General features: G+C 44.8%; 1 protein-coding gene across 3 annotated transcripts in view; it reads left to right on the top strand.

Moving 5' to 3' along the window:
* RYR3 (ryanodine receptor 3) overlaps positions 1-25,655 on the top strand; it is a gene marked incomplete at both ends in the record, with an annotated part of 580,399 nt that overhangs the window by 461,547 nt on the left and 93,197 nt on the right. For all 3 annotated transcript variants that reach the window (XM_079701083.1, XM_079701082.1, XM_079701084.1), the window contains 12 exons: positions 294-414; positions 6,294-6,463; positions 8,878-9,098; positions 12,271-12,361; positions 14,053-14,193; positions 15,529-15,692; positions 18,119-18,197; positions 21,681-21,770; positions 22,850-22,996; positions 23,206-23,268; positions 24,447-24,522; positions 24,638-24,761. In XM_079701083.1, the coding sequence (XP_079557209.1) occupies positions 294-414; positions 6,294-6,463; positions 8,878-9,098; positions 12,271-12,361; positions 14,053-14,193; positions 15,529-15,692; positions 18,119-18,197; positions 21,681-21,770; positions 22,850-22,996; positions 23,206-23,268; positions 24,447-24,522; positions 24,638-24,761 (1,487 nt within the window). The remainder of the gene's footprint in view (positions 1-293; positions 415-6,293; positions 6,464-8,877; positions 9,099-12,270; positions 12,362-14,052; positions 14,194-15,528; positions 15,693-18,118; positions 18,198-21,680; positions 21,771-22,849; positions 22,997-23,205; positions 23,269-24,446; positions 24,523-24,637; positions 24,762-25,655) is intronic.

Below are 25,655 nucleotides of genomic sequence, written 5' to 3' on the forward strand. Positions count from 1 at the left end.
CAGGCTGCACCTTCACTGCTGAGACTTGATGCCAAAATGGCATGACCATTGCTGTCGCAGCAAAGGAACACACTAACCCTCCTTGGCCAGAGTCATTCCCTCAGTAGCAGCTCTTCTAGAAAATCAAGAGAAAGCTCCTCTTCCCTGTGGTCACACATGTCTAGAACAATTAGGGAAACATAGAAGTGTACCTACCCCATCCCCCCGACAAGGAGAACCATTTTACTGCCCCAGGCTTCTGAAGCAGGAGTGTGGGAACCTCATTCATCTTACTCTCCAAACCTACCTTGCAGCTTATCCAGACAGGAAAGGGGGAAGCCATCCGGATCAGGTCCATCCTGCGCTCCCTGGTCCCCACCGAGGACTTGGTTGGAATCATCAGCATCCCCTTGAAACTGCCCTCCCTGAACAAAGGTAAGGGAAGCTGCTGGAGGCTGAGTCCTGCCAGTCTCCCCAGGGCCACCTGCTCACAGCAAGACTCCATCTGCAGTGCAGGGCTCCTCCCAGCCTCCTACTGCAGAACAGGCTGCACAGGCGAAGTATCTTGCTCTTTTTCTGGTGTTGAGGGGTCCTCTCCTCCCAGCTCCAGCCGGCTGCTGTCTCCCCTGTTCCCCTGCGTTGAGACTCCTGTACCCCATTTCCTATAAGTACGGCTAGTCCAGACCTCACTGTCTTCTGAACTCCAACCCTCTGGAAGGAGGCTGATGGACTGGAACCAATGAGATCTCTCACCAAACCTTCCTTCTCCTTTGCCTCTGTGCCCCCAGCTTGTGCAGCCAGCCAGAGCAACAAAAGGATAGGGTCTGAGCCAGGCTCCCCTGCATCACAGTACTATGTCCGTCACAGCCATGGATCATAAAGAGTTTTCCCCCTGTGCTACATGTGACATTGGGCATCAGTCCTTATTAACTTCACAAAACTTATACTCTCCCAAAAGCACACAGGGTCTCCATGTCACTCCACCTGCTATCCAGGCAGTTTCCTCTTAGCAGACGGAAGAATTGAAAAGATAGTATGATTTTGTTATAGAGTTTCCCAAAACTAGTGTTCCAAGGCACATTTTTATAAAAGATACTAATTGGTGTGCATGTCAACAAGGGGTTTGCAGTCAATCACTTTGGGGAATCTATGGAATATATCACATTTTTTCCATCCTTATTGAGATATAACTGACATATAATGTTATATAAGTTTAAGGTGTACAATGTTATGATTTGATATTACAAAATGTTTACCAAAGTAAGGTTAGTTCATGCATACTTTACCTCACATAATTACCATTTGTTGTCGTTGTTGTTACGGTGAGAACATTTAAGTTCTACTCTCATAGTAACTTTCACATAGTAACTCTCTTAGTAACTTTCACAATACAGTATTGTTAACTATGGTCACCATGCTGTACATTAGATCCCCAAAACTTATTCATCTTATAACTGAAAGTTTGTACCCTTTGGCCAACATCTTCCATTTCTCTCACTTCCCCCAACACCTGGTAACCATCAATCTACTCTCTGTCTCTATGAGTTCAATTATTTTAGATTTGACATATAAGTGAGATTATACAATATTTGTCTTTCTCTGTCTTATTTCACTTAGCATTATACCTTCAAGATCCATCCATGTTGTTGCAAATGGCAGGATTTCCTTCTTTTCATGGCTAAATAATATTCCTTTGTGTGTGTTTGTATGTGTCTGTATATATGTGTATACATACCACATTTTCTTTATTTATCTATGGACACTTAGACTATTTTATTTCTATATCTTGGCTATTGTGAGTAATGTTGCAGTGAACATAAGGATGCAGATATCTCTTGAGATAGTGATTCCATTTCCTTTGGCTATATATCCAGAAGTGGGATTGCTGGATCATTTGGTTGTTCTATTTATAATTTTTTTGAGGAACCTCAACACTGTTTTCCATATTAGCTGCACCAATTTATATTCCCACCAACAATGCACAAAGATTCTCTTTTCTCCATATCCTCACCAGCATTTGTTATCCCTTGGTTTTTTGTTCTTGTTTTTGTTTTCTATAATAACCATTCGACAGATGTGAGGTGATATCTCATTGTGGTTTTGATTTGCATTTCCCTGATGGTTAGTGATGTTGAGCATCTTTTCAGGTACTTGTTAGCCATTTGCATGTCTTGGAAAAATGTCTCTTTGGGTCCTTTGCCCATTTTAAATCAGATTATTTGTTTTTGTTTTTGCTGTTGAGTTTTTATAGTTCCTTATATATTTTGTAAATTAACTACTTGTTAGATATATGCTTTGCAAATATTTTCTCATATTCTGTAGGTTGTCTTCTCATTTTGTTGATTGTTTCTTTTGTTATACAAAAGTTTTTTAGTTTAATGTAGTCCCACTTGTCAATATTTGCTTTTGGTGTCATATCCAGAAAAATCATGGCCAAGACCCTGTCAAGGAGCTTACCCACTATGTTTTCTCCTATGTTTCTCGAATTCTTCAGTTTCTTCTGGGTTGTCCAATTTGTTGGCATATAAGTGTTCATAATAGTCTCTTCTGATCCTTTCTATTTGTGTGTTATCAGTTGTAATGTCTCTTCTTTCATTTATAATTTTATTTATTTGAGTCTTCTCTCTTTTTCTTGGTAAGTCTAGTTAAAGGCTTGTCAATTCTGTTTATCTTTTCAAAAAGTCAACTATTAGTTTTGTTGATAATTTTTTTTGTTTTCTATTCTCAGTTCATTTATTTCTGCTCTGATCTTTCTTATTTCCTTCCTTACAGTATTAGAGTATTCTGGATCTGACTATATACTTAGCTTTAACAATGTGTGATATTTTTTCATATTTTTTCATGTTATTAATTAGTATCCTTTCATTTCAGTTTGAAGAACTCCTTTCAGCATTTCTTATAAGCGAGGCCTAGTGGTGATGAATTCCCCCCACTTTTATTTGTTTGGGAAAGCATTTATCTCACCTTCATTCCTGAAGTACAATTTGCTGGGTACAGTATTCTTGGTTGGCAGTTTTCTTCTTTCAGCATTTCGAATATATCATTCCATTCTTTCCTGGTCTGCAAGGTTTTGGCTGAGAAATCCACTGATAGTCTAATGGGGGTTCCCTTGCATGAAAGAAATTTTTTTCTCTTGTTGATTTTAAATTTTTCTCTTTGTCTCTGACTTTAGAGAGTTTTATTATACTGTGTCTTAGAGAAGATGGTTTGGGATTGAAATTTGGGGATGACATATCAGCTTTATAAACTTGGATGTCCAAATATCTCCCCAGGTTTGGGAAGTTCTAAGCCATTATGTCTTTAAATAAGCTTTCTGCCTCTTTCTTCCTCTCTTCTCCTGGGACTCCACTGATTCTGAACTGTTTCTCTTAATGGTGTCCCTTAAGCCCTGTAAGACCTTCTTCATTCCTATACATTCTTTTTTCTTTTTGTTCTGCTTACTGGGTAATTTCAAATGATCTGTCTCTGAGTTTACTAATTCTTCTGCTTGGTCCAGTGTGCTATTGAAGCTCTCTATTGAATTTTTCCATTCAGTCATTGTATTCTTCAGCCCCAGTATCTCTTTTCTGTTCTTTTTTATGTTTTTAATGTTCTGTTCTATCTCTTTGTTGAACTTATCATTTTGTTCTTGTATTGTTTTCTCTATATTAAGTTGTTTGTCTGGATTCTCTTGTAGCACTCTAAGCATCTTTAGAATAATTATTTTGAATTCTTTGACAGGCAATTCATGTATCTCCATTTCTTTGAGTTCAGTTACTAGAAGTTTACTGTGTTCTTTTTGTGCTGTCATGTTTCCCTTACTCTTCATGATTCCTGTAGCCTCGCATAAGTATCTGTGCCTTTGAAGAAGCAGTCACCTCTTCCAGATTTTATGGACTGACTTTGGTAAAGAAAGAGCTTCACCTTCAGGTGGGGTTCATTAAAGTGTACTGTGACCCAGGGTCTAATGGTACAGGGCACCAAGTGTGGGGGTGTGTGGCAGCTTCAGGTCCAGAGGGGGCATAATGTCTTATTGACTCAGGCCACTGGGGTCAACAACACTGACAACTGCATGGACCTTGGCAAGTGCTGCCTGGGGTCCGCAGTGGCTTCAAGGGCTGTTGGGGTCCTAAGCAGTGCTTCTAGGTTCTAGTAGCTAGGGACCAGGGTAGGCAGTGGTGGTGACCAGAGCCAGTGGTACACATACACTTGGCTGCAGGTACCAGCTGCAGGTGCTTGTGTAGTGGCAGAGGCCAACTGCAGACACACACGTAGTGGCAATGGCAGGGGCCAACAGCAAAGACCAGAGCCAACCGTGGGTACACTAGCACCTGCGGAGACCCTGGCTATCAGCGTGCACTCCCGTGCCTGGAGGGTCTCACCTGGGTGCATGCACAGCAGTGGAGGCCAGTGATGAGAGCTGGGCTGGCAGCGTGCAGGTGCACAGCTGGAGTGACTAACCCTTCAGCTGAAGGGGTCTAGGTGGCATCTTGTACTTGCACAACCACAGAGGCTGGGGCTGGCTGCCAGTGCGGATTTTGGACTCTGGCTGTTGCGGGAGAGAGTCAGGTGACTGGGCATCTGTGAACACAAAAACCTGTGGGACAAAAACTGGTGAAATCTGGATTTTGTGGCGGCTGTGCTGGCTTTTGGTTTCTTTGGTGGCAGAAGCTGCTGGGTCCTCAGCAAGCAGGTCACTGGGAACCACAGTGGCTCCTACTGTGTGGCTGATACTGGTAGCCCCTGCCCTTCTTCCTTGTTCCTAGCCATCTCTAGACATCTCAGCTTTGCCAGTCTCTGGGTGGGGTGAAACCAAAGCTAGTCCTTCATGCAGTGTCCCAGAAGGCTGGGGAAGCCGATCACCCACCACACTCTCGCTTTCTGGCCAAAGGAGCTGTTTCCAGCTGAGGAGTTTCACTCTTGCCTCTGTGATGCAGGCAAAATGAAGCTACCCGTCCTTCCCTTTTTGTGCACTTACTCTCAGTTTTTGTCCCATTCTGTTGAAGTTTCTTAAGTGGATCCCTGAGCTCTCCCAGACTGGTTTGGTTCATGGATAGGTGTTTCATTGTTGATCTTTGGGGGGCGGGGGCAAGGCTGGGGTCTCCTACCCCCCTCCATCTTGGGGACATCATTCTTGAATATGTCACATTTTATAACTTAATGAAGCACATTAAGGTTATAAAGGCTCTGAGAAAACATATGATAAAGAAAATAAATGTTGAGCTCAGTGTTTCCCAAACTTTTTGAACACAAAGCACTCATTAGTATCCCTTAAAAATACTGTTCTTCAGAACACCACGTGTCTGAGAGATTAATTCAGCCTCCGATGTTCGCAAGCAGCGCCCCCTGGTGCTCAGGGGAGGAGAAGCAGGCAGCCTCCCGTCTAGAAGGTGTCTTCTCTCCTTGCTCTCCCAGAGCCCTGCACAGGTGCCTGGGCTGAATTAGGTTCTGGGCTGGATAGCGCTAAATGTTTGCGGCTCTCAGGGTGCCTTACGAAGTACAGTGTTTATATACGCTATGACTTTAGCTTGATCATTTAGGGGCTCTCTTTCCTAGTTTTTGGTGTTAACAAAACAGTAGGAGGAAGACTTTCTTTTTTATCCTCTTTCAAGATACTTTTTGTTCTCCAAGTCAAAAAATTTTTATTTTCTTCATGATATTTCCCCACTTTATCTTTGAACTACTCTATTAAAATAAGGTTAGAATTCTTGGATGATCTGATCTAAATTTCACCCAAATAATAGTTTCTAAATAGTGAAAGAGTATTTCCTCAGTTTTGTGCTATTTATGTTGCAGTGGCTGTAAGCATGACACACTTTTCAATTTAATCTGCCTTACATTTTTCTCCCTGACTTTCTTCATCATTCAACAAAGCAATAAATCAAGCCCTGATTCCTGGCATTTACCCACCAATTTCAAGCTCCCAATGTGACACCACTGAGCATGGAGTTGGACAGAGAATGCCCATAGCACCCTGTTGTACTGTGCTTCCAACATACAAATACAACAGATGTAAATAACCTCAAGTATAGTTTATAGTACAATAATTAGGAAGTGGTGATCTTTGAGTACTTGTTACCTTTTAAAATATAATATACTTAATTGCAAATCATAATTTTTAATAATGGGCATATCTAATAACTGGCTCACAAAATTCCTGAAATTTTAACAGTCAGTTCTTCCAAGCCAGTATAAGCTGACTCTAGCACAACATTGTATTGTTTCTAAAATTCCTGTTTCTTGTCAGAAGAACAAGCCATAGCCAGACAAGCTCTGTGTTCCATTTGAGACTGTGGAGCTAGAAAAGGGGAAATGACACTCTCTGTGTCTTTCAGATGGATCAATCAGCGAACCAGATATGGCGGCCAACTTCTGCCCCGACCACAAGGCACCCATGGTGCTGTTCTTGGACCGTGTTTATGGTATAAAGGATCAAACTTTCCTGCTCCACTTGTTGGAAGTTGGATTTTTACCTGACTTAAGAGCCTCTGCCTCTTTAGATACAGTAAGTGGTTAAAATCAGAAAATTGATTTTTCCATCATTTTAAATGATTAACATTGGAATTAGAAGTGAATAGTTTCTATCTACTCACTGATTACATACTAACAGTTTGCTTTAAAGGGTGAGAAAATAGAGGAACCAAGAAATGGCAGATGTGAATTTATTAGTCCAGAGACTTATATGTAGGTAAACTGGACCTCAGATATTCAATCTAGCTCCTTCTAGGGCAAGGCTTCCCAAGCTCAGGACTCTTTGAGGTGGGGGTGAGGAGCATCCTGTGCATCGCAGAATGTTTAGCAGCATCCCGGGCCTCTTACTGGTACTACATACCCGTAGCACACCGCCCCCCCAAAGCAATTCACCAGAGGTACCCTGGAAGACAAAATCTCCCTCACATGCGAACTATGGCTCTGTCACTTATAAAAAAGGATGGCTGGCAGCATGATAGGCTGGAAATACTCTTCATACTCTCACTCCTTAAGTTACGTGCACTGACCATCAGGAAGGACAGTCCGAAGCTCACGGCATGACAAGGTCAGTGTAAGAGGCCAAGTGCAAATCCAAGTTTGGAAGTCAAGTGTGGGGTAGGGTAATCCAACATCAAGAGACATCAAGACAGGAGGCCTCAGGAGTTAGAATACATAGATGCCACATGCCCCAAGTCAGGATGAAGCAGAGAGGTAGTGTACCAGAAGTCCTGGGTCCAAGGAGGACAGGCCAATTAGATCAGCGTAAGTTTTCAAATAAATCTTGGCCAGTTTAGGGTTGTTTTTAAAGAGCCAGTGGCATATCTTCTTGATCAGTCATAAAATTTCTCAAAGGCTCCACCTGGTGTCCAACAACAATAGAGGTCTGAGCTCTGGTGATGGGTGGTCAGCTAACCAATATCTTAACTGGGGTGGATTCCATTTGAACGAGTTACACAGAAATGGATGGGGTCACCAGAAATGGAAAGCAGTATGAGCCCCAGTCTGAATGGGAGCTCTGTCCCTATCTGTGGCATGGAGATAAGAAATGGTATATCCATGAAGGCATTAGAGGCATATGGCTGTTTTGTAAAATTAAAACAATGCTTCCACAGCAATTTTTTTGAGGTTTCCTATAAATTCCTTGATTTAAAATATTAAAATATTTCTAACTTGTGGGACATTCCCAAGTTTCCTGATCAAAGCATTCAACTTGTTTATAGATCAAATAAACAGCAAATACTATTCTTGAATTTGGTGTTCAAATCACATGCTTGTCTACACACCACCTACCACAAAAGAAGTTTTGCATTCAGTTCCTCAGCACACATATTTTCATGCATTCTCTTTTGAAAACTTTTAAGCCACCGGAATCAAAGCTCTTCCTTCCTTATTTTAACAACTCTGTCTTTTAAAGTGATAAATGTGGAAGATGAGCTATTTCTTTCCATATGATTACTGCAGCTCCTAGAAGGCAAACTTTTGATAATTAATAGAAACACCCAGAAATATGTACCATTCAAAGAAAACAGTTTATCAGATCATAAGTTAAAGGAAATGTGTTACAGATATGATGGCTGTGATCGTGACAGGAAATAAGGATAATATTTCATCTCTGTGGACCTCAAGGTTTCTTTGGCAGTTCTGCACTTTTTAAAGATGATAGTTAAGCATGCTTTGGCTATCTTTAGTGTCACTAAGTGGGCCTTCCTTAAATCTAACCTGTATAAATGAGCAAGAGATAAAATTGTGAATGAGGATTACAGCAGAGTTTAAGAGAAGGCCCTTGATTTCTGTTCCTTGTACACTTTTTCCCCATGCAGAGTTAGGTTCCCTTCAGTGATGTCTTACCCTCATGCCAATGATCAGATTGCAAATTGCTCACAATGCTCAAAAATTAGGTGATGGGGGTCAGAGCTCCACTTCCTCTCTGTAAAATTGTCACATAACCAGTGAGTCTGAGAGCTTGCTCAGCTTGTAACCGTTTACTAATCTCAAAATCGCAAGAGGACAGACAGCTTGTGAGTCTCCATACGGTGAAAACAGAGAGCGAAAACCAGAATAATAATACAGTAGCCTGGCAGTTGGTCTTCGCAAAAAAAAAAAAGGGTGTTGGGTTAGACTGGTCATCAGCTGATTTTAATAAGCGTTTAGGCTTCTTCTTTGAAGGGAACAGATGTTTGTGGACCATTTGGAATGAGTTAGCACCAGCTAGCCTTTGCTTTTCTTCTGGTTATTGATTGCTTTTCTTCTGTTACTGATTCTTTTTCATTTGAGATGCGAAAGAGACATAGGCCTCTTTAGACCAGGTAGAAAGTCGTTCAGCCCGTGGCGGTGAAACACGCATATGTGTACACCTCCCCACCCTGCTAGATGAGAGCCCAGTACAGGGGGAAGCCTGGCTCTGTCTTTCCCAGGAGACTAATCAGCATCTCAATCTTCTTTCTTTAGGTCTCCCTAAGCACCACCGAGGCCGTGCTGGCACTGAACAGGTACGTATGTTCTGCCGTGCTCCCGCTTCTCACAAGATGCGCCCCTCTCTTTGCTGGAGCAGAGCACTACTCCTCTCTGATCGACTCCGCACTGCAGACGATATACAGGCTCTCCAAGGGCCGTTCCCTCACCAAGGCTCAGAGGGACACCATAGAGGAGTGTTTGCTGGCCATTTGCAGGTAAGTACCCGGTCTTATGTTCTTCACTTCCGTGTATGCATCCACATGAGCTGCACTGAATTGTGTAACCCAAAACCTGGTGAATCTAGTCTGAGGATATGCTCAGACTCTAAGGATGTGCTGGGTCCCCTACTTGCTGCAGGCTCTTTTCTCTTTAAAAAAAAATTTTTTTTGAGATATAGTTGATTTACAATGTTGTGTTAGTTTTCTGTACAGCAAAGTGATTCAGTTATACATATATATATATATATATATATATACATATTCTTTTTTAGATTCTTTTCCATTATAAGTTATTACAAGATATTGTGTATAGTTCCCTGTGCTGTACAGTAGGTCCTTGTTGGTTATCTATTTTATATATATATATATATATATATATATATATATATATGTATGTATATTTTAATCCAAAACTTCTAGTTTATCCCACAGGCTCTTTCTGATCACCTCTCCCTTGAGGCTCATCTCTCGCTCTGGGGAAGTGAGGCCGACAGCTTGGGCTCTAGCCTTGAGGATTGGTGAACCAGGATATGAGACTGATTTTCAGGCCTGAAGTATTCAGAACTAATAAGAACTGGAAGGACTGACTAGTTGTTTATTTCTAGACAGCCCTAGCCCGCTACTGCATATAAGAAATAATGCTTTAGTTCCTAAAATGGAGCCAGAAGCAGATTTTCCTATTCTGAATGAGTGGACCTTTACACAGAGGCCAGACTATAAAAGTGTCAATCAAAGCAACCTACCTCTAGGCCTCACAAGGCCTGAAACAAAGAAAAGAAGGCATCTCCATTCACCGCTACAGATGAGCACCAGAGCCAAACAAGGGAAGAGGGTAAAGTCACCCCCAAGAGGGGAGATTGTCAGGAAACTCCATCAGGACTGGTAGGGTCAAAGGAAGAAGGACTCTTCCCGTGGCGGGTCTCAGCAGCATAGTCCAGAACCAGGCTCTGCTGTTTAAGCCAGTGGCTTTCCACCTCAGCTATGTATTAGAATCACCTGGGAGCTACTAAATAAATACCCCAATGCCAGGCCACATCTCGGCCCAAAAACTCAAAACCTTTAGGGATGAGAGCCAGACCTCTAGCTTGTGAAGCTCCCCAGATGATGCCATGATGTAGCCAAGACTGAGAATCACTGCTGTAGGTTGCCCTGGAGTCAGGACCAGCAGGTACCCCCTTTAGCGGCCAGCTGGGTCTGGTCCTGATTCTTGTTGAATGGGTTGTTTCCTAGTCACACAAGAGATGACTATGCATCAGCCCCAGGGGCCCTAGGGGCTAGGGCTGCCTAGAAAAAAGGAATTGGTCAGTCCTTTTAGGACATCAAGTTAAAAGGCAATCTCACATTTTTATTTCAAATGTAACAATGGTCCTTCCATTTTAAATGCTTTATTAAAATTAACCTCTATCTGCTACCTTTCTATCATCTAAGGCCTACCGGCTTCAACTACTTTAGGGACCAAACTGTGTCATGCACAGTACTGTTTGCCTAGGGTGTGGAATGGAAGGTGGGAGGCCTCCACCCAGGCCCCATAGAAGGGATTTCTCTCTGAGATCCTCTGCCAAAATCAGGCCCTATACTCTGACACCACTTCATTCATTCCAATATTATTAGAACTGGCAGGGAATTAAGCTCATTTGAATACTGTTGGTCTTAGAAGAGAGACAAAGCTTGGTAAACACACTGTAGGCCTCTAGGAATTAATAGGGTGACTAGGGTTTCCATGCTGCCACTTCAAAAGGAAGGACAAGAGCCCCGTTACTGGTGTACATGGGCTCCTACTTTTCTTCTGAGTAGTGGCCAAGGGAATAAACAGTGAGTCTGCACAGAAAGAAAGTCTTCTATCAGCATCGATTCTGTAATTGGCTGGTAGCCACATCGATCACAGCTATAGATCTTGTTCTACCTTTTGCTAGATCTGAACTCAGCAGGTATCTTAGAAACCAAACCAAAAGTTCTGTCTCCCAGCATAAGCTGTTTCCTAGTTAAAAAAAAAAAAAAGTCATGGCGAGACTGATGTTAGAGCAAGTGTTTTTAAAGAATCAGATCAGACCTTGGGGAAATTAGAACTTTACATCAAACCAAAAATAGAGCTCACAGCCCTATTCCTGTACCTCTTAACCATCTGAGCTCTAGAAACACAGACAAACTGACACTTACGTAGATTTTTAATTTAGTAAGTCAGGAATTAATCAAGTTAGAGTTTTTTTTATTCCTTGATTTTATTTGTTAATCAATCTAAGGTGATATTGCTAATTGGGTAAACGATGTAAAAAAATGAGGAACTTTATACACTTATAATTACTACATTTAGAGACAAGCTTTTTTTTTTGCCATCTATTATGCCTGACTTCTTCACTCCAGGGCTTTTTTTTCTTTTTCTTTTTTTTTTTTTTTTTTTTTGCAGTATGCGGGCCTCTCACTGTTGTGGCCTCTCCCGTTGCTGAGCACAGGCTCCAGACGCACAGGCTCAGCGGCCATGGCTCATGGGCCCAGCCGCTCCGCGGCATGTGGGATCTTCCCAGACCAGGGCACGAACCCGTGTCCCCTGCATCGGCAGGCGGACTCTCAATCACTGCGCCACCAGGGAAGCCCCACTCCAGGGCTTTTTATCGCAAGGCCAGCTCTACCAAAAGTTGTGAAACAGACGATCTTTGGGCAACAAAGAAATGATTTCAATAATGAGAATATCCGGGATCAGGTAGTAACTCAGAGCACCCTTCAGATCACACCAGAAGGTGGCCTCAGATTCCACCCGTGCAGCTGATCACCTCTAACTTCTTCCTTTGCAGAGTTCGGGAGGATGGTCGGTTCGTAGCAATGGCTCTAAAATCACCTGCACTTTCTTTCTGTGATAGACTTCTTTGCACATAATCAGTGGCTGTATTTTGAGTGTGCATAGACCCTAGGACATCCTGTCACGTGGTGATTGGAATTTAACCTTAGGGATCTCAAGCCATGAACCCTACTCCCTCTTTCTGCATTTTAACTATACTCAGTTTTTAAAGTGTTTTATCACAGACTGTGGTTTATCCACGATCTTTTGATTTAGGAGCTAAGTGTTTTGAAGCTTAGCTCTAATATATGGTTATCGCTGAGTATTCCTTTCATTCCCTCTTCCTTATTTTTTTTTTCCATTCTGTCCTTTTGTTTTTCTTATTTCATACTGCAGTCACTTGAGGCCTTCCATGTTACAGCAACTCCTGCGACGTCTAGTTTTTGATGTGCCGCAACTCAGTGAATACTGCAAAATGCCTCTGAAGGTAAACCTCTCTATTGTTACAGAAAAAAACAGTCTATGGCACAGGAAACTTGCCTTGTAAAACATGATCTTCACAACTGGGGGAGCAAAATACATCTTAAATGGGTTTTACTCCTTTAAGTTGATAGCTAACTAAATACAATCTCCAAAATCAAATCCCTTCTTGAGTGTCAGGGTTGGAAAGACTAGTTCTGCTAGATTCATTAACTGCTCCAATTTTCCTTAGTCGATTTCTACCAATTCCTTGTTATTTAGCAGAGGTGAGTGAGGGCACTTGGATTTTGTACTTTCCTGCCCTAATTAGGTTTTCAGAATGTTTTCAATCTCAAAAAGCTTTGAAGGCCCTGTGATTCTTCATTTAGGTACAGAAAATAAAATGTCCCTTTTCTATTCCATACTGTGTTGTACTTTTTTCTTTCCTTCTGTAACAGGTCCTCTTTTTCACTTTTTATTTTTCCTTCTTTTCTCTTGTTTTGTTCATGAAAAGTAAGGCCACAGAGCCCTCTCTTTGCCACCTGATTGCTGATTTTCCCACAAATTACCAACATTTTGTTGCTGGTATAGGGAGCATCCGAGCCTGGGTAGAAGGACACCAGAATCAGCCACCCGCACAGAGGGCAGTGTTTTTCATCTTTTACCTCTGAGGCACCTGCCATATTAGCATATTCAAAAGGGTCAGCAGTGGCCAGCCACACCTGAAGATTCTGCCCAGTGATTTCAACAGAACTTTTCCCTCTTTTCAGAAATATCACTAGTTCAAGCAAGGATTTCAAGAAGCATTTTACTGGGATAAACAGAATTCCCAGAAGCCTTTAGTTCATCCTCTTTCTCCACGCCATGCAGAAGACAGCTTGTATGCTGTCAGAGATTCCACAGTCCTCCACGGGCTCATTCTTCTCTCTAACCCTAACACTCCCAGTTTTCATCTGAAAAAAATCCTTCAGCTAAAAACCACAGTTTTTACAGTTCAACCTGGCATTGCTTCCTTGGCAGACCTGTGCCGTCCGCTGGATTCTGTCTCCCAAAGAAACATCATCGATAGCACTCAATAAGCTCACCTTTACCCCTTAGATCAGCAGGATTTTTCTTGGAGGATGTGGATCCCGCCGGCTGAGATGGGACCATTGGCAGTGTACGTGTGCCCTCTGTTGGCCATGTGGGGAACTGCTGCAACATGGCTGGACCATCAGAAGGCTCAAGTGAAAGGCTGGGAAGCCAGGGGCAGTCATCAATGCTGAGAAAATCTGCAGGCCCACAGCCTACTCCCCACCCTCCCCTCCCCATGTCAGCATTACCAGGATCTCCCAGATTTATTATAAGCAAAGATCTCAGAAGAAATTCTTCCCATCCCTGACTGGCTGGAACAGCACACGGTGACTACTTCCGGAGGGTAGCATTTTCTCAGTAGGAGTAGAAACAGTTCCTCTCCATTTTCCAGGAAATGCGAGGGACGAGTTAGGAGGCACAAGAATTAATCAGGTAGATTCCGTTCAGGCTGGAGCTCATCAGGCACAAGAGTAGACGGTTCCCAGTGGCGTTTGGGGGCCTCTCTGTAGATAACCAAACTGTTTCCATTGTTGGTTTCACTCTCCTGATGGGTGTGTGCTGTTTTCTTCTCGCCTGTGTGCTGTTGATACCTGTGGATCATCTCTGCCCCACCCCACTGGTGCACATCTGTTCTCAACCTCCCAGCTTCTGACAAATCACTACGAACAGTGCTGGAAGTATTACTGTCTGCCATCAGGCTGGGGGAGCTACGGTCTGGCTGTGGAGGATGAGCTGCATCTGACAGAGAAGCTCTTCTGGGGCATTCTTGACTCCCTTTCCCATAAGGTAATGGCAGTGCTTCCTGTACAGAGAAGGGGGGTTGCCCAACCTCGGTGATACAACCACCTGCACATAAGAATAGCTGATACCTAGTCAGCCTCTATCTACCATGTGCCCAGAACTGTGCCAAGCACTTCACAAGCGGATCACATTCATTACCTCAACTCTCTCAAGTAGGAACTACCCCGACCCTCATTTGACAGGTGAGAGAAAGAGCAGTTGATGACTTACCAGACTCACCAGGCGAATATATGGAAGGGCAACTTCCAGAGTGAACCACAGAAATATTTCCTGGTTCCAGTATTAATGACTTACCCCACCCCCCATTCCTTCCTTGCTATGTTATGTGGCCCCGGTTAGCTGGCCTTCACCAAGTTCAAGCCTAGAGAAGTCCTAGCGTCTGCCCTGATGCAGGGACGTGGGATTCCCAGGAGACCTTATGCCATTCAGGCGAGGTGCTTCCCAGCCACTGAGGCGAAGGAGCTTGAGGGGGCACGCGGGCCTCTGAATCCCAAGCCTTCCCGTGCAGTCTGATTGGATTACAGCCCCGACCTGTATGTAGGCAGCCTCACACCTGCCTCCCCTTCCCTTACCCCAGATTTAGATTTGTGACGTCACCAGCTTTAGACAAGATCGGGAACATTCAGGATGGTATGGCCGTAGACAGGTCACCAGCTTTAAAGGTAGAAAATGAGAAGTTTTTTGCGTTTTCGTACAGAAGTCTGGAGCAGGTGTACAGCTGCAGTCTGGTGTTTACCTATACTTACATGATCTTCCCTCCTATCTTCCTTTGGTCTAGTACAAGCAGATCAAAGGTTGTCCCTCACCTGACATATTTTAGCTGAGATTCCTTCCTGGCCGGGTTCAGGAGAGAATGTCTGTGACACAGAGCAGTCTGCTGATGGTGTCAGCATATGACCTGCATCAGCTACTGAGGGAGCCAGCAAAGCTGCTGTGCCCTCTCTAGGCACAGGGTGGGTCACTTTCTATAACCATCTATGGCCAACAAGTTTGTAGACTCTGTTGGCCTAGTGAGAACCACTTTAACCTTTAGATATTCCTGCAATTAACTAGTTAGGAGATATTGATTTAAACCTTGATCTAAGGTTTCTCAACCTACCGCAAACGGTGACTTGAAGGCTTTACAGATTGTCACTTTTCTGTGACACGGATACCTCAGTTTCCACCAGAATGGATTACAGGCCTTACATATTCCCCATTTTGGTTAACCTGGGCAAATGCACATTTTTTTTTTTCTTCCCAGCTAATCGGTGAGTGGTTCGGCCTGGCGGACTATGGTTTTGGTGTGTGTGCTAACGTGGTCTTTGTCTTTCCTCACAGAGGTATGACCCAGATCTTTTCCGAATGGCCCTGCCCTGTCTCAGTGCTATAGCTGGGGCCTTGCCACCAGACTATTTAGATACCAGAATCTCAGCCACATTGGAGAAACAGATCTCAGTGGACGCAGATGGCAACTTTGACCCCAAGCCTATCAACACCACGAAGTGAGTCCAGAATCATCTCTAAGCTGGTCCTAGATTTTGCCCCGTGGCCAGTGTTTCTCTTTCAGAAGGTAGCCAGGAATGTAAGCGTCCCTTCCTTCCCTCCTGCCAGCATGGTTCATCATGTCCTTCGACACTACAAGTCACATTAGGTGCTAGAGTTTGTCCTCAACTCCTGAAAGATTAATCCATCCATATCTGATTATATGCTGTATTATTATATTCTGGGCTTTTTTTTAGAGGGTGAGGTTGGTTTATTTATTACGAGAGGTGGATGCTCTCCACATATGTCACCTGAGGCACTGCAAGAACCCTGACAAATGATGCAATTAATTTATTAATGAGTTTTTTGACAAAATCTTTGCTCTTGTGAATTAGGCCTGTACAGTACTAATAACATCATACATCAAAACATCTCCATAAATAACACTCAGCTGAGCTCCAGCAGGACTTCAGGGTGTGAGGGCAGAACAACATGGGGTCCTTATTTGAGCGATTAGACCTGCTTTTTGCCAACGGATGCTGGATCTTTGGAAAAACTCTACAGTAGCGCTTTTGCATTTCTCCCCCTGATTCTCCAGCATTCCTCACTGGTGATGATTAGGCCACGGACAAAGTATTAGACAAGATCTGCTCAATTTTGCCTTTGGCGGTACGACCCCAATTATGATTATGGGTCGTGGGGTATACAGGCTTCTTCTCCAGCTGCAGTTGCAACAAAAAGCTCCCAAACTGCTGTAGAATGAGCAGGGAAAAGAAGGCATCCTCTGTGAGCCCCTTGGACTTAGGTTTTATGGCAGTAGTTCTCAGATGAGAGCCATAGCCTGAGCCCTTCCCCGGAGCTGTCAGCTTGTGATAACATATAAAATTCATCTTTGGGAAAAGTAAATACATATTCCATCAGCAGAGCCTTGAGCTGAGCGGATGATGGGAAACCGAATTGAACCTGCTGTAAGGAAGACGTAAGGGGTGTGGTGAGCCTTCAAGCTAAGGCCAAAGGGAAGGCAGGTATTGATTTGGAGAACTTGGCCCTGTGAAAACTTAAGTGTGCTGAAGAAGGACAAAAGGTGTGATCACTTGGGTGCTTTTATAAACATTATGAGACAATGCGGTACTCAAGCAATGGTGTGCTAATGATGACTCATTCGGTGTTTTATTTTTTGTTTTTGTTTTTTGCGGTACGCAGGCCTCTCACTGTTGTGGCCTCTCCCGTTGCTGAGCACAGGCTCCGGACGCACAGGCTCAGCGGCTATGGCTCACGGGCCCAGCCGCTCCGTGGCATGTGGGATCTGCCCAGACCGGGGCACGAACCCGTGTCCTCTGCATCGGCAGGCGGACTCTCAACCACTGCGCCACCAGGGAAGCCCCAATGTTTTTTGAGAGTTCTGATTTCTTCAAATAGACCTCTGACATCAGTATTGCTCTTTGAGTAATATGAATAATGGGGACTGTGACCAAAACAGAAAAGGGCCTTATTGCAAGGATGTGGGGTCATTATTAAAACCTAGGGAAAGGCTGACTAAGTGGGCCTCAGCAAGGGCAGGAACTAAGGCAGAGTGACCAGATGGACATTCTCCAGGTGTCCACATTGGATGAGTCACCCTGAAGAGTTTGCTGTCCTGGTCTCACTCAACTGAGGATTCACATTCCAAGTTCCCTGGTGGTCTAGTGGTTAGGATTCAGTGCTTTCACTGCTGTGGCCCAGGTTCAATCCCTGGTCGGGGAACTGAGATCCTACAAGTCATGCAGTGCAGCCAAAAAAAAAAAAAAGATTCAAATTCCAGGAAGAGTGAGTCTGACTGGCGTCGTCAGAGCCAATCCTCAGAGACAGTTCACATAAGACTGCGCGCAAGTCAGGAAGACTTATTCATTAAAGCGAAGTGGAGGCATATTGCCAACAGAAGGGGCAAAAGCTGCAGGGCTAACAGAGCTGACAGCTGTGCCTACTGGGTTGCCATGATTTTAGTATTTAAACATGAATCACCAAACCCCAAAAGGTAGACAAGCACTATTTGTATCATTTGGTCTTGTAGCTACCCACTTCTGCCATCCGCAGATCGGAGCTGTGAGATGGCAGGACAGTGTCTTTGGATGAAGGGATTCTCACGGTCTAACCCGGACAGGTCTGGCCCAGGAGCCAAAGTGGTTCTTAGGAGCCAAGGGAACCCAGCTGGAGGGAGGCCACCTGTGAAGCAGAGGCTGCTGCAGAGACGCCCTCTGATTAGCCATGGGTGTGTCTGTGACCTAGCCCTGGATATGCTTTGAGCTCAGGAAGGTCACTGCGTCTGGGGTCCAACTTCAAATTTGGGGTTAGCTGGTTGATCATATGCAACTTCTGATGGCTGATTGTTCGCTCTGGCCATCTTTTCGGCACATGTGACTGAAGTGCTTGGGGAGGTTGTAATTTTATTTTTCCCCTCATTTCACAGTTTCTCCTTGCCTGAAAAATTGGAATACATCGTCACCAAGTATGCTGAGCACTCACATGATAAATGGGCCTGTGATAAGGTAGGGATCATCATCCAACCCATAATTGTCAGGGGAAAAAACCAGAACAAAACAACAGCCCAAGAACATGAAAGGGTCCAATCCTGGAAGTCTGCCTGACTTGTCTAAGTGACAGACTCGCCATGCCAATGTCATTCATTATTTCTGAGCGGCAATTTCCCAGGGTTGGTGGAGATCGGAGAAATGGGCGGGGGCAGTTGCTGATGTGGCTTTTTGTGTCTCTCAAGAAAACGATAGCTTCTGGGAGTGTTAATGTCTGTCTTCAGGTTGCATTTCCTGGAGTCGGCGCCCAAGCACATGCTTGCGTGTGTTTGACATAAAGGCTTAACGTGGGGCCGGAGGCTTTTATTAAATGTTTCCTTTGAATGTAGTGTCGGAAAAAGGGAAAATTGAATGGAAAGCTTTACCCTTGCATTTTGCCAGCAAGCTGAATTTTATTCTAGGGAGGACACACGGCTTCCTGTGGCGGGCAGTGCTGGAACTTCCAGACTCTCCCTTACTAGTAAGCCTGTCCAGCTGGTGTTTAAAATTCTTCACCACATGAGGTCAGGCTGCTAATAAGTTTAATTGCTCTGTCAGCCCTTTAATGCTGGCAGGCACATGGGGAGGAATGCCAAAGCCATCTCGGAGTCCTGTGGGCAGCCAGTTAAGCACTGGGCCTTTGCCCAGCTGCAGTTTACAGCCCGTAACGGTGGACCTGTCTCCACAGCAAGGCCGCAGAAACCACCTGCCTGGATGCACCCTGGATGAGGGACAGCTTGAAGCCCTGGCTCAGCCTCTGCTCTGATTTTTTCCTGAACCCCTGTTTAGAGCTCATGATGACTCCAATTGTTGTATCTGTAGAATGGGCTAATACTCATGATTCTAGAGCAGAGGTTGGCATGCTTTTTCTATAAAGGACCAGAGAATAAACATTTTAGGCTTTGTGGGCTGGACAGTCTCCACTGCAACTACTCATCTCTGCTGGTATAGCACAAAAGCAGCCAATGACAACACATGAATCCATCGCAATATCCAATCCATCCCTAAGCCATGTGCATTTTACCTCCTTAGTCGCTTTTGAATTTGAATGGTTCTCTCTGTGCCCATGCCGTGGTTTTAGTCCACGCTGCTCTCATCTTTCACCCAGACGATGTGATAACCTTCTAACTAGTCTGCCCACGTGCACTTTCTCCAGTCTGTTCTTCACGCTACAGGCAAGTGATGGTTTCAGTATGCAAATTTGGTCAGATTCTCCCAAATGGGTCATGTTCTCCAACCCAGCCCCTTCTCCTTGTTAAAATCCTTTATGACTTCCAACTCTTTTCATGTAAACATCAAAATCCTTAATATGGCCTGATAGGCACTGCTTAATCTGGTCTCTGCTACCATCTCTAGCCTCATCTCTCCCTTCACCCTCTGCCCTCCAGCCATATCCCCTTCATTTAGACTTCTTTTCTCTCTCTCTCTCTCTCTCTCTCTCTCTCTCTCTCTCTCTCACACACACACACACACACACACACACACACACACAAACTCTGCATATGCCTGAATCTGCCCCCTGTCTGAGCCAGGTACCCACTCACACATGTGAAAACACCATTCACCAATTCCTCCTTCAAAATCTGTCCAAGTGTGAATTCCTAGGACGCCTCTTTCCCAGATTTCTCAGATATAGGCCCTCTTAGCACCTTGCTCTTTTCCTTCCCAGTATTTTTACAGCAGTCTTATATAGTTGGATTTGCAACAGTTACACATTTATATATACCAGTCACCAACTATGCATTTACTGGCGTGGTATTGGATGAATCTCTCTCATCCACTAGCCTGGAAGCTTCAAGTTTGCTCACCCTTGCCAGGTGGGCATTGATAATCTGACAGGAAAAGAGTATTTTCCCCTGCCCTCAAGGACCCCACACTCGGTGGGAGAAACCAAGTAAAGCAGCCATTATACAGGTTGTGCCGTGCTGTGATGGGCATGAGCACGGGGTGAGAGCACACAGGAAGAGACCCCAACCCAATAGGGAGGATCCGGGAGTGCTTCCTCGAGCTGCTGACACCTACAGGGTGTGATGAATGAGGGGCCATTGTTCAGGCACAGGGGAGCAAGTGCACTGCAGGCCGTGGAAGCAGTGGGTGCAGACCCCGAGAAGCAAGAGAGTGTGGTGGCTTTAGGGGAGCTTGGTTTAACACCTTGGGGTCACGGAGTGGGGCAGGGGACGAAGGGCAGGACATGAGCCTAGAGGGCCAACAAGACCTTCGCTGCAGCAGTAGAAGCCAGAAAGAGTTTAGATTTTTACCATGATGGCGGCTGGGAATCAGAAATCTTTAAAGCAGCAGAGTGCCCTGAGCAGGGTATTTTATAAAACTCACTTGACAGTGGTGTAGAAAATGGAATCCGTGAGAGACAGCAAGACTGGAGACAGGGAGACCGCATAGGAAGCCGTTGCAGTAATCCAGGTGACAGCTGATGGTGGCCTGAGCTAAAGCACTGGCAGGAAGGTGAGGGAGGGGCAGACCAATAGGTCTGGGAGGTTGAACACACATGAGAGAGTGCAGAGAAGGAAGAGTCCCACATTTCCGGCTTGAAAAGTGAATGTAAGCTGGTGCTGTTCACGGAGATACAGGGAACCTGAGAGGAAGAGCCATTTAGAGAAGTGAAATCCCAGGTGCTGTTTCAGACCTGTTGAGAGGTACCTAGGGCCATCCAAGCAGAGCTTAAATAGGTATGGAAGTTAGGAGAGAGATCTGGGCTGGCAATGCTGATTTAGGATTAGTCCACTTAGGGACCATGGGCCTAGATTATATCCCCCAGGGACAATGTTCCTCGAGAAGGGAGAGAAACTTGAGAAACAGCCACATTAACAAGGGGACATTGGCAGAGGCTGAGAAAGAGCCACCAGAAGTCTTTGGGCTGTGAGATTATGGAAAACAGAGCCTTATTTATCTCTGTATCCACCGTGCCTGGGACAGAGTTTGGCACCGACTGTCATAGGCATTCAACCAATGTTTGTTGCATGACTTTTGAAATTCTTAAACCTCTATGATTCTAGAAACATGGCTTGCTAGAGCTTTGCTCTGGGCTTGGCGGGCAAGGGGTGCAAACCGAATCAGCCTCCTCCATGCCGTGGCCAGTAGGTCCAATACTCACAAGCCTTCAGCCTTGACGTCTGTCCTTGCCTGTGACTGTGACACATTGTTCTGAAAAGCATTGTTCTCAGGTCTTTTGAAGCATACATCTGTCTGTAGTGGGCCTGAAACACAAGCGAGTAAGTGGAGGGGACAGCAACTAAGACGAGAAGAAATAAGGGAGCAGGGTTCAAAATTCAGGGGGCAGAGAGCCTGACAGCCCTAAAGGATCAATTAGACATTTTGGAGGGAAATTTCCAAGCTCTGTCACATTCCATTATTCTATTTGTTCAGTGAAAATTGAAGCTGGGATGTGGGTCACATAGTGGGGCTCTCTGGGTGCCATGGATATTTGAACTGAGAACATTTCTACAGAGTCAGAATGGATGGAAATATGGAATTTCCCTGGATGAAAATGTGAAGACCCATCCATTGATCAGGCCTTTCAAGACATTAACAGAGAAGGTAAGGACCAGGCCATGCTAATTTCCCTTCCCTGGGAATTATATCAGATGGCAGAGGAGTTGAGGGCACATTCACCATCCAGTTTCTTAGAGACTTTCCAGGACTTGGCAGACCCCTCAGGAGCTGGCCCGTGGGCCACAGCCTCAAGACTGGTTTCTGAAAACCCAGCCTCCCATTCTGCTATTTGGTTCTGAAAGCCCATTGGAGAGAGAAGCACCAGTCAGCACTTAGAGGCTGGGCCAAAATGCATTTGTGTTTCACTTGTAACTGAATTAGGAAGGGCTTCTGTTAGATTGTTACAGGGGGCGGGGGGACTTGCATTGTTGGAGAAAATTCAGATAGAAAGGACTTCCAATCATGACGGATAAAAAGAATAGAGAAGAGAGTCCCCAGGGAAACGTGGACAGGTCTCTTGGTTTGTTTGTGTTTTTTTTAAATTATGAAATTTGGTTCAACTCAACTCTGAATTCCTATCTTGCGATCAGTAAGAGTTCCTTGTAGGCTTTAGACCCAGTGTCACAGGCAAAGGATGACATGTGTATCTTTATGTGCATATTGACCAGTTATAAAATTGTGCATGGCTCAAAAGAGAATTCTAATTCTAAGAAAGTCTATTTCCCATGCTCCGAGGAGAGCTTTGTGCAAATGCATTTTGATGTGTCCCATTTTAAGTACCTACCAGAGAACAGAAGTCACTCTGGAGAGAAAGGGGTGGGTCCAGGGCGGGCGACGCTTGTGCAGCGGGCAGGGCACAGAGGAGGCAGAGGTGGCAGCGCTGGGGGGTGGGGGGAAGGAAGAAGTCATTCTCCTGTTCTTGCTCTGCTTTCTCCACAAACTGTGGATATGTCTGGCACATCCCCTCTAAAAGCAGGAGACTGCGGGGTCCTATACTTAAAAACCTCAGAAAGACGGATGACGTGTTTCAGATGGGATGCTGCAGAGGGTATTCTGACCCAGTGAGAGGAAGCTGGAGCCACTTAGCCCCCCTCCACTGTGGGAGGCCCTCTCTTTCGGGAGACAAGCCGGCCACAGTGCTGGGACGTGCCCTGCACAGTTCTTCTGCTCCAATGTTCTTCCAGGAGAAGGAAATGTATCGCTGGCCTGCCAGAGAGTCCCTGAAAACCATGCTGGCTGTGGGCTGGACGGTAGAGAGGACCAAAGAGGGAGAAGCCCTATTTCAACAGCGGGAAAATGAGAAGCTTCGAAGCGTGTCCCAGGCCAGCCAGGTATGACCATCACGCCCAGAGGCCAACACTAGGCCAATAGAACCCATGGAGAATCTGGGAAAGCTATCCCCAGGGTATCAGAGATGAGGCCCACCACCAATGAGCCCTGGGAATCTTTCGGGACATATCTTTGGCCACTGAAGTCAGGGATGCTGGTAAGAATAAGGCAAGTAACGGGAAGCCCAGTGATTCTGCCTTTGCTTTCCTAGGGCAACAGCTACAGCCCCGCTCCCCTGGATCTCTCCAATGTTGTGCTCTCCAGAGAGCTCCAGGTCAGTGTTGATACTTTCAGAACAGCGTAATGGACTTTCTAAAACCCATCAAGGGCAGGACATATTACCCTCCAAAGAGTGTTTTAGAAAGGGACGAGGGGGAAGAACGCCTAAAACACATCACCACTGAAATATCGAAATTAGAGAGGGCCACGAGCAGAAGCCACTCATCTGACACAGTCTCGGCAGAATTAACCAACAGTCTGAGAAGGTGAGGCTTTGCGCTTCTTCCAGAGACGTCATAGCACGTCATGACTCAATAGAAGGAAGATCGAACAGCAAATTACTGTACGAAAACCCAAAACAGAACTTATAACAGCCAGGAGAAATAACTTGTAACAAAGCTATTAAGAGCTAGGAGAAAATGTACGAGGTGGCCCCTGGGTTGGGGTGCTGGACTGCTCACACCGGGCCCCCCAACCTTGAGGACAATCACATATCCCGTGGTGGATTCACTTGAGTTGCCCTTGGTGGCACAGACAAGTCACCATTGTAGGATTTAGGGACTTACACCCAAGAGGATGAAATTAAAGGCTTAAGCTTCCTCACCCCGATGCCTCCCCTGTGCACATGTCAGTGACCGTGACCGGCCCCAGCCTGAGGCCGTTACTCCTCAGAGAGTCCATCAGACCAACGCTTTGGACCTTAAAGAAAGTTTCTTTCCAAAGTACACCCTTCATTCCGGGTCACTATTTTATGAACCTTATAAAGTTGCATTCTATTTGAGAAATCTTATGTGCAGCAGTTTTCTCCAACATGTGATTATTTTTCGCTTGCTAAGCTAAAGGCTTTCGGGGATCCTAGAGTTTTGCTTGACCCTCACTCCCAGCTCCCTATCTCAGGACAGGAGTAAAATACTTAACTCCTGTGACACATGAAGTGCCACCAGAATGCAGTTTCCAATGGAAATGTGTGTTTCTCAGAAATGCATCAAACTGCCAAGATAATAAGTTACCAGAAAAGGGCAGAATTAGAAATTGTTGTCTGTGTGTGTGGGAAGATATAAAACTAATGAGGTGCATAAGCACAGACTAATTGATGATGGGAGACACTCGGCAATGTGCCATTAGCATTTGGTGGTGCTCTCTTCCCGAGGCTGCCTGCAATAGCGGGGCAGATATGAACCCATTTTTCTTGCTTGCTTTCTCTCTGACTGTCGTCTCCCTGGTGGAACACAGGGGATGGTGGAGGTGATAGCTGAGAACTATCACAATATCTGGGCCAAGAAGAAGAAGCTGGAGCTGGAGAGCAAAGGTGAGCTAGGTTCACAGCATCTCCCACAGAAGGTGAGCTGGGGGGCAGGTGTGTTTTCCCAGAAGTGCAAAGGAAGAGCCACCTATTTTGTCATCTCTCACTTTACTGACCCCAGGTGGCGGCAGTCACCCTCTTTTGGTACCGTATGACACCTTGACTGCCAAGGAAAAGTTCAGGGACCGGGAGAAGGCACAGGACCTGTTTAAGTTCCTCCAGGTGAATGGCATTGTGGTTTCTAGGTAAGTTGTCTTCCAGGTGACGTTAGCGGGGCAGGGGCAGGCTTGTGTGGTCTCTCGTGCTCTAGATATTTGATCACCTGCCTGCAAAGCAGATCAGAGTAAGGATAGCAGTTGAGTCTTTTGAAATGAATAGATGTTTATTCTGGAGCATAAAGAGATGTTTATTTCTTCCAACATAAATAAGACTGGTCGATATCAATTTCTAAAAATCAGTTACAGCAAAGAATCGTGACAAATTATACATCTATACCTTAAACACTTAATTTTAATTAAAACAAACAAACATGCATTCATTCACAAATCTTGTACCACAGGCCCCCAGATCTCATCTTTGTTGCTTGTTTTATTGATTGGAATTATAAACCACATCCATAATGCATCCTCAAAGCTCTTGAAATTGGGTTAAAGAGCAGTTAAGGTACAGTTAAGAGAATTAAGGTACATACAAAACAATGTAAGTACAGTATTCTGGGGTTTTGTTTTGTTTTCAATTTCCTCCCTATCTTTTATGGTTGTCTCACTCACACCTAATTCAGAAACTCTGTATTTGGAAACTTACAATCGCAGGTCTTTGCAAAATATGCAGCTTAGTTCTCACAGAATCACCAGTTCTCTTCACACTTGTGTTTTTTTGTTTTATGTGATATTTAATGAAATGCCATAATAACAATAGGGAAGATGAGTGACATCAACAACCTTTGAACAAAGATGGCAACTCCACTGGAGAGACTGAATGAATCATGATTTCCTAAGACTTTATCTCAAACTTATGTTTGTCAGAACCATCTAGACAAATGTTTTAGGTGAGGATGGTCTGGGCTGCTTAAGTCTTAAAGGTAGAACCTGTTTTCCCCACTGGTCAGGTGTCAGTGATGGGCTGTGCTTGCGGTGTCC

Source organism: Hyperoodon ampullatus, assembly GCF_949752795.1.
Source record: "Hyperoodon ampullatus genome assembly, chromosome: 3".
NCBI lineage: Eukaryota > Metazoa > Chordata > Mammalia > Artiodactyla > Ziphiidae > Hyperoodon > Hyperoodon ampullatus.